General features: G+C 52.2%; 1 protein-coding gene across 1 annotated transcript; it reads right to left on the reverse strand.

The window, feature by feature from the left end:
- Nucleotides 1-6,936: 6,936 nt before the first annotated feature.
- Nucleotides 6,937-12,985, reverse strand: LOC127321172 (laccase-20-like). Its single transcript, XM_051350209.2, has 6 exons — nucleotides 12,870-12,985; nucleotides 12,337-12,488; nucleotides 8,702-8,949; nucleotides 8,497-8,616; nucleotides 7,299-8,237; nucleotides 6,937-7,212 (listed from the first exon to the last, which is right to left on the reverse strand). The coding sequence occupies exons 1-6, from the start codon at nucleotides 12,957-12,959 to the stop codon at nucleotides 7,052-7,054; spliced, it is 1,710 nt and encodes a 569-aa protein (XP_051206169.1). The 5' UTR covers nucleotides 12,960-12,985; the 3' UTR covers nucleotides 6,937-7,051.
- Nucleotides 12,986-14,284: the final 1,299 nt, after the last annotated feature.

The following is a 14,284-nucleotide window of genomic DNA, read 5'->3' on the forward strand; positions in this document are numbered from 1 at the left end:
GGTGGACGACAGCAGGCGCGTCAAGTCAGAGGTTGGGTTGGATTTATCCAGCCTAACCGAGTAGCAAGATTAAACCAATGAGCAAACCGTGCGAGGCTGATCCTTGTGATCGGCCCCAAAAGTTTATGGAGGGACATTACAAAACCTTCATCGAACGAGCAAGGTGGAGGCCGATTCCAGCAATCGGCCAAAATTATCTTCTGCACATATTCTGTTTGTGGTCAGCAACGATCTACTGGGCAGTGGCCACGTCGGCAGATGAAAGTCAGCATAAGTCTTTGCGAAGCCGACGTGCAAGTACAGTGCCCTGACTAACCAAGAAAGCCGATATCTGCAGTCATTCAGCAGATTCGGCTCGGGGGGCATATAGTCAGATGAACATATGCAGATAAACATGTGCAGACATGCGTGCAGTGGAACATTGGGGGCCGGTTAAGGAAAAATCGGCCAAATAAAAAAAAAAAATTCAGAAGCAAAGCCGATGCGCAGCCATCGACTTTAGTACAGTTGCACAGGACCAAGACCTACTGGCTATGTGCTCAAGGGTTTACATCAACGTCGATGTTCAGTAGAAAGAAAGCTGATCAACGACTTATGCATCCTCGCCGGTATTCTTGCCTTGATGAAAGCTCGGGGGGCAGCTCGCCCTGGAAGTTCTTCAGAGAGCCGATTTTGATGGAATCGGCTGATTCTGCGTTACGGTTCGGAGGCTGATGGTGACACATGTGGTTGGCTCACGATTGTCCTCGCCTTGATGAAGACTCGGGGGGCAACGGACTACATGAAGATTTGGTTCTTTAGAAACCAATTGGAGTTGCATCGGTTGATCCTGCGTCGTGATCCTCTCTGGAAGCGATTACGGTCGCGAAAGAAGATTGCTGAAGCTATGGAGAGGAATCAGGAAGGGAGGCCGTCGGCTTTTACAGATTTTGGACTGTCCTGTCGCTGCAAAGGGATTGGATTCTCAAAATAGCCGATGAGTGGTCATCGGCTAAGGGATTGCGAAGAAAATATGGTCAGATACCAAATCGCAGCCTGAAATTGAGAAGTTCTCGGCCTACGAGCTAATCGACATGAGAATCCAGCTTCATGGGCGTCCAAAAGAAGAAAAAAATCGATACATTGCTATCGGTCCTGATATGACAGGCGGAAGGAATGAAATTGGGGCAATTGAAGGATGAATCAAAAGAACAATTTCATTAATTCAGAGGAGCGGCTTTACAAGAAAGAGCCGATGGCTCTCAAAAGAGGGATCTAGTGCCTAGCGCACTGCTACTACTAGTCCTATTCTACTAGTCGTCGCTGTCCTCGTCGTCACCGCCGTCGATGTCGTCGGCGCTGCTCCCGGGGAGCTCCTCGTCGCTGCTACCCCAGCCCATGGCCGGAGCCTCTTCCTCCTCGTCATCATCATCGTCCTCGCTGTCCGCCCAGGAGCGGAAGCGCTTGGTTGGCGGGTACCCGGCGGAAGAGGAAGATTCATCTTCCTCCTCCTCTTCTTCTTCTTCGTCGTCATCTTCATCCTCGCTGTCCGCCCACATGCGGGAGCGCTTCTTCAGCGGGAGCTTGGCGGAGGGGAAGGTCTTGGCCTTCGCTACTTCTCCTTCTTTCTTCTCATCATCGGAGGGGAGGGGGTCCACTTCGGAAGAAGGTTTGTCCTCGTTCTTCTTCGGCGAGAATGGGGGGAAGAGGTTTGAGAAGGAGGAGGAAGAGGAAGACATTGCTGAGGGAGAAGAGGGTTTTTTGGGTGCCGATGGCTGGAACAGAGGAAGGGGATGAAGAAAGCTAATCGATCGGCACAGTTAAATAATGAGGAGCCTGGTGGAAATTTACTGTCATTACAGTTTCCAAGGAGATGACGCCAGAGCTATCGAATTTTGCAGAGAAGCTGAGAAGACAGGGCATAATGATAACGGATACTGCAACAGCTCTGCTCTGCCACGACATGACCCGACGGAGGAACGCTTAATGATTTTGGAAAAATTATTTCCAAAACCAGGGGGGCATGTGTTATCACCAGATTTTGGACAAATCCAGAGGTGGGCCGTAAGAGAGATGGGCTTGGAGGACTACACGTGGAAGATCTCTGAAGCGGCCTTGCACGGAGAATTTGGGCTAGTTTGCCCGTGTATCTTTAATTGTAGTAGGTTATATCTTAGATCAAGATTTAGAGTTTGTATCGCACACGGTGGGATATTCCCACGTTAGAAAGTCCGCTGGACTATAAATATGTATCTAGGGTTTATGGAATAGACAACAACACAACGTTCACCCCAAAAACAAACCAATCTCGGCGCATCGCCAACTCCTTCGTCTCGAGGGTTTCAATCAGGTAAGCGACATGCTGCCTAGATCGCATCTTGCGATCTAGGCAGCACAAGCTCCACGTTGTTCATGCGTTGCCCGTACTGAAGCGTCTTTGATGGCGGGCAACGTAGTTATCATAGATGTGTTAGGGTTAGCATAGTTCTTCGTATAACATGCTTACGTAGTGCAACCCTTACATGTCTAGCCGCCCTCACGCCTATCTCAGGTGTGGGGGCGGCACCCTGCTTGTTCTTTATTTAGTAGATCTGATCCGTTACGATTGCTCCTTGTTATGCAAGGATTAGTTTAATATCTGCAATAGTTAGGCCTTACAAAGGGGGGGAGGATCCAGTGGCACGTAGGGTGGCGTTCGCAAGTCCTAAACAGGATGTTCCGCGGATCAACATCATTGTTGGTTCTTTGGCCTTGTTTAGGATCGGCTTATGAGCACCGTGCGTGGCCGCGAGGCCCAACCTGGAGTAGGATGATCCGATTATGCGGTGAAAACCCTAAATCGTCGTAGATCTCATTAGCTTTATCTTGATCAAGCAGGATCACCAAGTATTCGTGCACCCCGTACGAATCATGGGTGGATCGGCTCTTTGAGCCGATTCACAGGATAACCTGAGAGCCGATCGAGGCTCGTATTTAATGTTTACATGTATGCCATGCAGGAACTAAGCGAGGCATCCCCATCACCTTCCTGACCAGGTATAGGTCAGGTGGCACGCCCTTGCACTTCGCATCGCCGCGTGTGACCAGAAGAGCATTGCGGGCCGTCGCTCGGAGGGGTCTCAGCCAGCCGCAGCTCTAGGCTCTTCCCGGCTCTACCGTGTTGACAGGCCGCTGCCCGCCGGTGGGTTTTGGCGATCAACACTTGCGCAGCGCAGCACCTGCCGCGGGTAGCGCGGCGGTGCGACGGTGGCGACGTAGACGTCGTGGCCGCCGAAGGAGATGACGCTGCCGCCGGCTGGGAAGGGCCGGTCAGCGAAGCAGCCAGCTTTGTCGGCCGACGCGATCGAGGAGCCGAATCTCCAGATCAAGCCTGAAGCGACTCGCTCGCCGGTGGTGATGGTGAGGCCCGTCCGGATGAAGACACCGGCCGAGGATGCTGAAGGCCCCACGGTGGGCGCCAAATGTCGTGGTATCGTCACGGCATATGCCATAGGGTGGCTAATCGAAGTGGTTCCTGAGGGATCTCACGGCGGTATCCGGATGCGGGTATGGGCACGAGCGACACGGCGACGTACCCAGGTTCGAGGCCCTCCGATGGAGGTAAAACCTCTACTCCTGCTATGAGTGTATATGATGATCACACGATACAATGGTGCTCCTGGAGCTGTGTCCGGCTGGTCCTGGGAGGCTAAGGGAGACGATGGTCTCTCTCACAGGGCAGCTCTATGGGTGGAATGAAGCAAGAATGATCGATCCCCTGCACGAGAGGGGGTAGTGCGGCTTATATAGGCGCCGACACTTTACATATAAGACCCTATAGTTTACTGGCCGGCTTGGCCGGCTCCGGCTCCCGCTCCTTCCCGAGGCGGTGACGTCAGGAGCCGTTGAGGCATCGTGGCCTGTCCCATCCGGCTGCCACGGTCAGCGGTATGGAAGAGGAGGTGTCCCTGTCGCCGTCAGCCACTGTAGCCAGTACGGATCGTCGTAAGCCCTGACGGCCTGTCCGGCGCGTGGCACTATTGCTCCACAGTGCCCCGCGCTTTACGGAAGATGGAGTCAGCGTGGACTTTAGGAACCCGAATCACCAACCCGGTTCCTTCCAGTGCAAGACTCGCCAGCCTCGAGTCGGTCTGAGGTACAAACCCCAGTCGGATATGGCTTGTAGAAGCCGGCCCAGCTACAGCATTGGTGGCCGTAGCCAGGCCAACTAGGACCTAGAGCCAGCCGGCTTCCGGACCAGCCGGCCACGGCGCCAGCCGGCTGCTCCTCAGCCGGCCTTTGCCGCGAGCCGGCCAGTGGCCAGCCGGCTGCTCCGCGTCCATTGCCCTATCCGGGGTCTTCCCCCCGACACATGCCTTTCTTTCTTCGTGAAACATCATCTATGCATATAAATGATACGGATATGTATGTTTTGGTAAAAAATCAGTTTGTTTGTCACATTTTACCATTCCTCTCACATGGTTGAATTGGCATGTCACACACGGGAAACCTAAGAGCATCTCCAGCCACGTCCCCCAAAGGGATTTGGGGCGCGCCGAACAAAAAAACCATTCCAGTCGCGTCCCCCAAAGCCCATTTTTGTCCGGCGCGTCCCCATACGCTGTCCGGCGCCCCGAGCCCGTCCCCGTCCCATAGGGGACGCATCGGGCACGTCGGACACAACGAAAAGCGAGGCGGGGACTGGCGGGGCCGACCCATCAGCGGCTCGGAAGCATAAAACCCCGTCGCCTACCTTTGGTCAAGCGATGTTAATGGCGTCCCTGTTTTTCCAGGCGACGCAGGGACGCGTCTCGTCGTGCATGGCCGCGTGGCCGTCCGCGCCGGCGTTATTGCGTGCAACCACCCGCTGCCGCCGCTTTTTAAAGACGCCCTGCAGTTTCTCACCGCTCACAAACCTTCTCGTCGCTGCCGCCTCCCCCCTCCCAGATCTTCTCCTTGTCTCTTCAAAAAATGTCGAGCTCGTCCTCCCGCAAGATCGCCGCGGCGAACGGCTTCGGCCGCGGCAGCCTCACCGTGGCGGAGGCGTGGGCGCTGTACCACGCCCGGTATCCAGTCCCGCCGGACATGCGGCTGCCAAGCAGCGGCGGCTGGAAGATGGCCGTGAACGGCATTGGCGTTCCGCCACCGCCGAAGCCGCGCACGGACCAATGGTGGGACGCCGTCAAGGCCCGTCGGGCTCAACTCACCGCCCAGGAGCGGTTGGATCCGACGTGGGCGGTCGACAACAACGACGCCTGGTGGACGACGTACTTCAAGGCGAAGTACGACATCGAGATGCACAGCACGGAGGGGCTCGTCGGTGGCCCCAATAGCTGGAACAAGGACGGCCGCGCCCTGTTCTGGGGCGTTCCGGGGCGCACCCTCGACAACGTCATCCGCGGCATCCGCAACGGCGCTCCAAGGCTGGAGATGCCATCGTCGCCGCCGCCGTCTCCTCAATGGCAGCCGAGGAGGACGACGTACTCGTCCTCCTCGCACTCTTCTTCCTCAGGACCGGCGCGATCGACGCCGTCCTCGTCTTACCGATCGGCGCCGTACACCATTCCCAAACGGGAGGTGAAGGAGGAGCCGGCGACGCCCATCAACACGAGGCGTGGCGGCAGCGGCAGCGGAAGCCAGCGGCAGCAAGGGAGGCGCGGCGGCGCCCTCCTCATCCCGAAGCCGGAGGTGAAGGAGGAGCCGGAGGAAGCGTCGCAGGCGGCGCTGCTGGCGGAGTATGAGCGGCAGCAGCGGCTCATCGCCAGCAGCGACGACCCCGAGGACTGCCTAGGTCTGCGGGCGGCGTTCTTGGCGTCCATGAACGACAAGGACGCCTGGAGGGGAGACCTCGACGCGGCAATCGCCTTGTCCATCCGCGACTCCGGCAAGCTGCTGGTGGACCTCACCGACGACGGCGAGGCAGGACCAAGCGGCACAGTGAAGGACGAGCCCGTCGGCGAGCGCGTCAAGCAGGAGGTCGTCATCGACGACATGTACAACTTCCAGCAGTACTACGACACCTCCGGCCGCCGCAAGTGGTTCTAGATTAGGTTTAGTTTAAATTTAGTCAAATTTCGTTCGAATCTATGTAAGTTTGGACGAATCTTAGTCGAATCTCGTTAAGTTTAAAATTTCCGAATTTTTGTTTGGGGGACGCGACTGGGGAGCGACGTCCCCCAAAGGCGGCACGAACGAAACACGTCCCCCAAACGCTCAATCCGGCGCGGTTTGGGGACGCTTTGGAGGACGCGGCTGGAGATGCTCTAAACATCATTATGCAACGGTGAGCCATGAGACCTTACACCACACACGATTTATTTGACCATGTGTGAAGAGGTCTCCATTCGCATTTTTTCAAATCGTTTGCAATAGGTACGACCATCACAAACAATGTGTTACTCTTATGTCCCTGCATTACAAGATTGCGAACGGAGAATACTGAACTAGCTGAACCCAGATGGCACACAGTTATTTCAACTAGCCGCATGATTTCAGCAAGCATACATTTTATATCTGCAAGCAATACCAAATTATGGTAAGCTCATCTTATTTGAACATGATAAGAGTATGTCAGTTTTATTTATGCAACAAACACCAATACCGTGCATCAATAGAGCCAACATGAACATTGTGCAGACCACCAAACAAAGAGAGGTTTGTTGCTCACGCGGTGTAAAAAAAATCTTCACATGCTGCGAAACGAAGTGCCAGAAGTGGCATGGAGAGTTCCGAAAGGGCTAAGAGCCATGAAGCCCGCCCCACGGAGAGAAAAAAATGGCACAACTTACCAAACGCGCTCCTAGTGACTCTAATTTCAAAAGGCAATGTGTACTATGATGATTCACACATCTAATGTCAAGAGGCAGTGTGTACTATGGTGATCCACACATCTAATGTCCGAGTGACTCCCATTCCAAAATGCAAAGCGTACTATGCTCACCCACACATATAATATCCGTATTTATATGAATTTATGGACTAAAATAACCGTAACCGATACTCATGTGATTTCATTGAAAATTAAGAAAACAAATTATTGATGATACCATCACAATGACATCAGTCTATTCAAGCGTTAGTACACTCCTTATCATTATTCATATGACACTTTATTGCTCTGGCCATCACATGTTGGATAATCTGTTGGAGGCGGCGGGAGAGATGTGTCCAATGTTGGCCCGTCCTCCACCACGAATACCGTCGCCATGCCAGATGGCACGTGCTTCTCAAGATGGCAGTGCAAGAACCACACCCCTATTCATCATTGTACAATGGACTAATGATTATGAAAACTTAGGACATTTCCACGTAAGTATGCATAAAAATGATGTTGCACATACCTGGATTTCTTGCTACGAATCGGATTGCTGTCCAACCAAACCTTGGGACTAGGGCCACGTTCCTGACGGGTGGATCCACCAAATTGTATGTATGCACATCCTTGTTTGGGTCATATTCGCCAATCCCCTGCGCGAGAATGAAGAAGTCGTGCCCATGGAGGTGCATAGGGTTTAGGTAGCTGGTCTCTCCCGGTGGCCCCTGGAACACAATCTCCAACGTGGTGTTGTAACGCACCCTCCTCATTGACGTGGCCTTCATTGTGTTGCCTCTGTTGAACTCTATGTTGGGTGGACTGCTTGGAAATTCTCGCACCATGCTTATGGACGTACTAATATTGTTGTAGTAGTGTGCTTGGAGCAATGGCACCGACGTGGGAAGTTGGAACGAGATGTTGTTCATACGGGTCACAGCAGTACGGCAGGGTGATTCACCTTCTTTGCAGATGTACCCCTGGTCAACGTCGATGAATATTCGCTCGTCGATGCTTGTTGGCACCGAAGGCATACGGAGGCTAGTCAAGTTGCCATGGAAGTAGAAGGATATATTCCCCATATCATCAACAGGCAGTTCAGGGGACAATACCGGAGTATTCTCAGATCCCTTGCTCGTATTGTTATAGTGTATGATCCCTCTTGAGATGACAAGCGTGTTCATTAATGGCTCTTCCACTATCCATTGTGACGGGACTGTCATGGCGACCATGTAGTACTTGCCAGGAGGTGCGTCAGCAACGACTAATACGTCAACCGTCTCACCAGGCGAGATCGCGATTAGATCCATGGTGTATGGTTTCACATAGTTTGCATCGGCGGCGACCACCGTGAAGATATGCCCAGCGATCTTTAAGTAGAACTCTGCGTGGAGCGCGGCATTCACTATCCGTAAAAGATATGTCTTTCCATGCTCTACATTAAGAATATAGTCATCTTCGATGACCCCTACGGAACACACGGAAAATAAATTATTAATTTGTCATCAAAGCATGCCATTGACAAAATCTACAGTCTAGTAGGCTGAAATATTGACAATGGGGTTTCCTAGATACTTAGGATAGCTCACTAAAATGTCATGCATTTGAAAGACCTAATTGTAATCAAAGCACGCCGTTTTCACAATAGGGTCGTCTCTTAGCATTGTATTCTAGATACTACTAGGATAGCTTGCTTAAAGTACAATGTATTTGAAACGCCTAATTACCGGAGCAGTTATTGAAGGCCCCAAGCTTGCCATTGATTGTAGATGAAGTGGGCACTTCCTTCATTTCACCATTCGCGAGTTTCCTTTCCAACTCAAGAAGATCTGTATCCCACCATTCTCCTGCATGCAGTTGACAATATTATAACTAGCCTGATTAAACAGCACACTTGACGAGTACTGTGATGAACCAATGGAGTACACAAACCTAAGACAAGTGGTATTTCCTTGTAAGGTTTCGGAAATGGGTAAGAACCGGGACCCGATCTCGGACGGATGATCAAGGCACCATGAACTGTTGCACGGAGGCAGCTGACGTGAGCATGCCACCACAGCGTGCCTTCCTGGCCGGTGACGTTGAATCGATAGGTGAAATTCTTATTCGGCTGGATGGGGCACTGTGTTATCATCGCTGGTCCATCGGCCCAGCAGTTTAGTTGCTGCTTCACTCCATGCCTGCATACAGGTATGTAGGATTAGCAGACCATTTTTTTCTTTCCCACAAGAATACTGTCACAATTTGGATTGTTTGTCCATAAGCAGTTGTCTAACTCGCCAGAAAAAGATGATGATGACCAGACTAACACTAGAAAGGAAATGGCATAAAGGAAATGGCGGGAAGGAGATGGCGGGAAGGAAATGGAGGGTAAATAGTTCTGGATGATTTATAACAAAGCAGACAGTTAAGTAGGGTTATTCTCGTGATCTCCTTCTGGAACGAGATCCTCTGACTTAGGAGCTTACTACTGCAGAGGGACGTAGATGATTGTGGGTCATTTGTTTTGCATCCGACGGCAGCAGAACACGCTGAGCAGTCAGACCCAAAGCCCACTTTGACGAAGTGAAGGAAAACGGCGAGCTCCAGCTCTGAGAAAAATGGTTTCCGTCCCCATATTTTCCTTCAGCCGCGGTCGTCGCTTGCCGACACGCCTGGCTCCACGATCCTGGTCGGCTGCCCAACGCCGTTGACGTTACTATCATCGCTTGCCGGCACGCCTGGCTCCACGATCCTGGTCGTCTGCCCAGCGTTGTCGAGGTCGTCGTCGTCGATTGCCAGCACACCTGGCACCACGATCCAAGCGCCATCGAGGCCGCCGTCACCGCTTGTCGGCACGCCTGGCTCCACGATCCTGATCGGCTGCCCAGCGCCTTCGAGGTCGCCATCGTCGCTTGCCGGCACGCCTGGCTCCACGATCCTGGTCGGCTGCCCAGCGCCGTTGAGGTCGCCGTCGTCGCTTGCCGGCACGCCTGGCTCCACGATCCTGGTTGGCTGCCCAGCGTTGTCGAGGGGCCGCTCTCAATCGGCGTCTCAACCGACTTCTGTGTCATCCTAGTCACCACCCTCTACCTGCGCACTCGGTCGCTAACATGCCGAGCTCCACGGACGGTCGAGTTCACCACGATGCCGTGGCCGTCTGAACCAGTGCCCATGTCGACGCGCTCATGCTGCCCTTAGGGCATCTCCAACGGGGCGACGTATTTCGGACGCTCAAAAAATTTAAACTAACACGATGCATGCGCCAACTCCTCCTCCTCGTCATCGAGCATGGCGTCCAGCTCTGGTGCATGAGCCGCGCCACCTCGACGGGCAGCGGCACCCTGTTCGTCCGCTCCGCCTTCTTGGTGTCGCTGCCGGATGCCTCGGAGTCGTGCTTCTTCTTTCCCATGGTTAGGGCATCTCCAGCGGCGCGACGCAAACGGTTGCTCAGCGACCGTTTGCGTCCGCTTTGGTCGTAAATGCGTCTGGCACCCTCTCCAGCGGCACGACGCAAAGTGACCGGGCCGTCCGCGGAGACGCAAACCTGGCCCAAATATGCGCCAGGTTTGCGTCTCGGCGGACGCTGCGCGGACGCGCAAAGTGTCCGCTGCGGTCTCCATCGGGCCCGCCTGGCAGCGAGCCTGCATGGAGGGCATCGCTTCCGCGGCCATCGCTTCCGCGGTCAGCGCTTCCGCGTCTGCGCCGCCATGAATGCCGCAGCTTCCTGTTCTGCGCGTGCACTGGCGGGCGGCGGCTGGGCTTCTGCGCCGCCTTCAATGGCATCGTATCCCGTGCGCGGCCGCCCTTAAAAGTCCAGCGGCCGCGTTGCTCCTTCGCCCACAGCTCCACTCGCACCACAACCGCCGCTGCGCCATGGGGAAGAAGAACGACTTTGAGGCCTCCGGCAGCGGCAGCAAGAAGGTGCCGCTCCCCGTCACGGTGGGGAGGCTCATGCACGGCAGCGACCAGTAGGCGTTTTAGGTTTTTTTTTATTATGTTTCAGTTTTTGTAAATTATGTTTCAGTTCAAAAAAATGGTTCGTCCTAAAAAAAATGCGTCGTGCCGCTGGAGCCACCCCCGACGCAAACGGACGCGCGGTCGTTTTCGACCAAAAGGGCCGACGCAAACGGACGCGCGCGGACGCTAAAATGCGTCGCGCCGCTGGAGATGCCCTTATGCGGTGGCGCCTGACGGTGAGTGGTGGGAGTTGAGTTGTCAGTGTTTGGGTAATGGCAAGGACGATGCCGGTCGACTTTTAAAGGCCGAGCGCGTGGGACATGATAGCATTGATGGCAGCGTAGAAACCTAGCCACCGCTCGCCAGTGCGTGTGTAGAAGAGGCAGCCCCGAAATTGATGACGATGGCTGCGACGCAGACGCAGACGCGATGACCACCGAAGCGGTGGTGGTAGAAGCGATGCGCTCGATACAGCCCTATGGCTCGCTGCCAGGCGGACCCGTTCGAAAAGCGAGCGGTTACTTGGCGCATCTGCACAGCGGACACAGCGATGCATCCGAGACGCAAATATGCGCCGAGTTTGCGTCTTGGCGGACAACCCGATTACTATGCATCGGACCGCTGGACCTGATCGTAGACACATTTTTTGTCCGCATGGACGCATTGAGATGCCCTTAGCACAAGTGAATTTGGGCTGACTCCACGCTGTGGTTAGCCCTACGCACTTGCTGCCATCCGATGCCCAACCAACGACCCAAAATCATCTACGTCCCTCTGCAGTAGTAAGCTCCTAAGTCAGAGGATCTCGTTCCCTCCTTCTATATATTGGATATGATCACATGCAAACTTTGGATATAACCCCATTCGTCCGGATGATTTGTATTTACGAACACAAAGAACCGAGGTCAAAGGCATATTTTGATTGACATCCCCTCTACACTGAGTTCTGAATTCTACTACGCGGCTGCGAGAGGATATATATAGGGGTCACGATCACTGAAATATGACGTAAAGGAAATGGCATAAACGAAGCTGGGAAGAAAACAACGGAAAAATAAGCATCAAAGAATTGACTGAAATGCTTCTTTGACGTGTGTACAACAATTACACACGGCAAAGCCACTCTTCGCCATGTGTATCACCATTACACACGGCAAATACTTGAGCGGGAATCTCTCCACAACGCAGGTAGAAAAGGGCGGGAAACAACGCCTCACGAAGGGATAGGGCGACGTGGCCCTAAATCTTTGCCAAGTGTCCGGTGGTAGACACTCGGAAAGGTACCACCGTTGTAATGGAATTGACAAAGGCGCATAACAAGGCCACATGTCCCATGCCTTTGGCGGAACGGTATTTTGCCGTGTGTTTTTATCCTCTTTGCGGTGCTCTTTTCTTTTCCATGTGTATTAATTTTGCATTGTGTGATGTGTCCAAATTTATGCCGTGTGATCATGGCCGTGATCACAACTTTGTTGTGTGTTTTCCCAGCTGGATACACGACACCATCTATCTTTGCGACTGTTCCGTGTTTCCCAGAACATGGCAAAGGAGGCCGAACACGGCAACGTCGATTTTCCCGGTAGTGTAAGTTGGATGAGATATGGAATAGTACTAGCAACATTACTTACCAATGAATCGTTACTCCATTGGGGGACTTGTTGACGACATGAACAACCACCGAGTCCCCTTCCGTGACCTCGATCGTTGGGCCGGGGAATTGCCCGTTCACCACAGTGACTAGCGTGTCGTTGCATAGCTGATCCAATTTCATCTGGCTCACCTATACATTCCGAGTAAATCTCAGAATCAAGAATGTTTGTAATTCTAGTAGTACTAGACATAGGAATGCTGACAACGACGATCGGGTCTTCGATGGCAAATCCAGGACGCCGGACCAGTTGGTCAATCGAGTAGTCGATACTTGGCGTGAATGGACGGTAGCGCGTGGTAGCCAGGCTAGAGGCATAACTTAGGCATGCCGGTGTTTGTTTCCACGGCGATCCGCCTGTGGCTAGCATTGGCGAGGTGGTCTCCTTACCTTGTATGGACTATGTCCTTTTCTCCCTTTCAAGCTCAATACAAAACATGCAGATCTCCTGCGGGTACTCGAAAAAAAGGAATGCTGACAAGACAAAAGCGAGAGCTGGCTAGGAGCGCTTACTACGAACGTGTGCTCGACGATCGCCGCTTCACCACCGGCAGCTGCTGCTAGAACCGCAGCAAGGAAGAAGGCGACGCACGCGGCGGCCATTGCTGCCACGAGCAGGTAGCTAGCTAGCTTCGCGATGGAGGGATGATGTTAGGTAGCTACAGCATGTATATAGGGTTATAGACTCCTGGCCGATTCTCTCGCTCTTGCACATGACCCCCCAAGTGGCCTCACAGCTCGATCGTCGCCTTTACTTGATCTAGACGCGAGCTGTTGGAACTCTTCCTCGAGTCAACTCCTTCGTGCCCGTGCGTGTGCTTGGAAAGTATACTACTCGTACTACGCGCTACTACTTCGTGAGTGCAATTGTAAGTGTAAACCACACTCCTTCCATCCGCCAACAAGTGAATTTCCAGCTTTTGTAGTTAGTCTAATATTTTAACTTAACTTTGACTAACTCGAAAGAGAAAAATAGTACTAGTATTTATGATACTGTATTGGTATTAGTAGATCCGTCTAAAATTGTTGTTTATATTCTACCAAGTTAATGTTATATGTACCCGCAAAAAAAAGTTAATGTTATATGTGTTTCTATTTTTTTTCTATGAAATTTGTCTGACTTAGTACACAAGTTAAAAATACACTAGTATATTACTCCCTATTTTCTCGATTTGTGTGGTGATGCATATAATTCATTATTTCTCTATTACTCAACCATCCGCGGAATGAGTACGATACAATCGATACCATCTGCTATAGTACATTCTGCAAGCTCTAAATAATAAGTATACTAGATCTTTGTGACTTAAACATGCCATGGACGAGATTGTCCTTTGAAATTAGCGAAACTTGTGCCCTAGCTGCATGCTCCGCTCGGGTTAATTTGCAGCTACCTAGCACACAAGAAATTGCCACACTTCGATGCAGAAGTGCTAATACTTGCTCCATTTTTATTTACTTTGTATTCTAGATTAAGTCAAATAAATATTATAAAGTTTAGGACATCCATCGCGCGCTAACGTGAGGGAAATAGGACGGCGGTGCGACCTGGAATGTTTTAGCAATGCGGCCTTCAAGCAGCAGATGCAAAACGCTTAGAACTCGGTTAGTGAGATCAAGATTCATCATGTGGGGGATACTCTCTTGGTGATCCAATGTTTCTTCTTAGGTGATTGGGAGAAGGTAACTGAAAAAGGTTTGTGGTTGTTCCAATAGTGGGTTGTGCTTGTCGTGTCACATGATGGTTTTTTCTGATCCAAGTGCTGTTGAGCTTGAGTGTATGCTAATATGGATGCAAGTTCATTAAAACTCTAGAAGCGTATAGGAAGGAGAATGTGATCACCACACTTATCGAGCGATCGACATGAAAGGTTATTACCTTGGAGATGATCCCATAGAGGGGATTTCATCAGAGCACAACACGTGTA

Source organism: Lolium perenne, chromosome 1 (assembly GCF_019359855.2).
Source record: "Lolium perenne isolate Kyuss_39 chromosome 1, Kyuss_2.0, whole genome shotgun sequence".
NCBI lineage: Eukaryota > Viridiplantae > Streptophyta > Magnoliopsida > Poales > Poaceae > Lolium > Lolium perenne.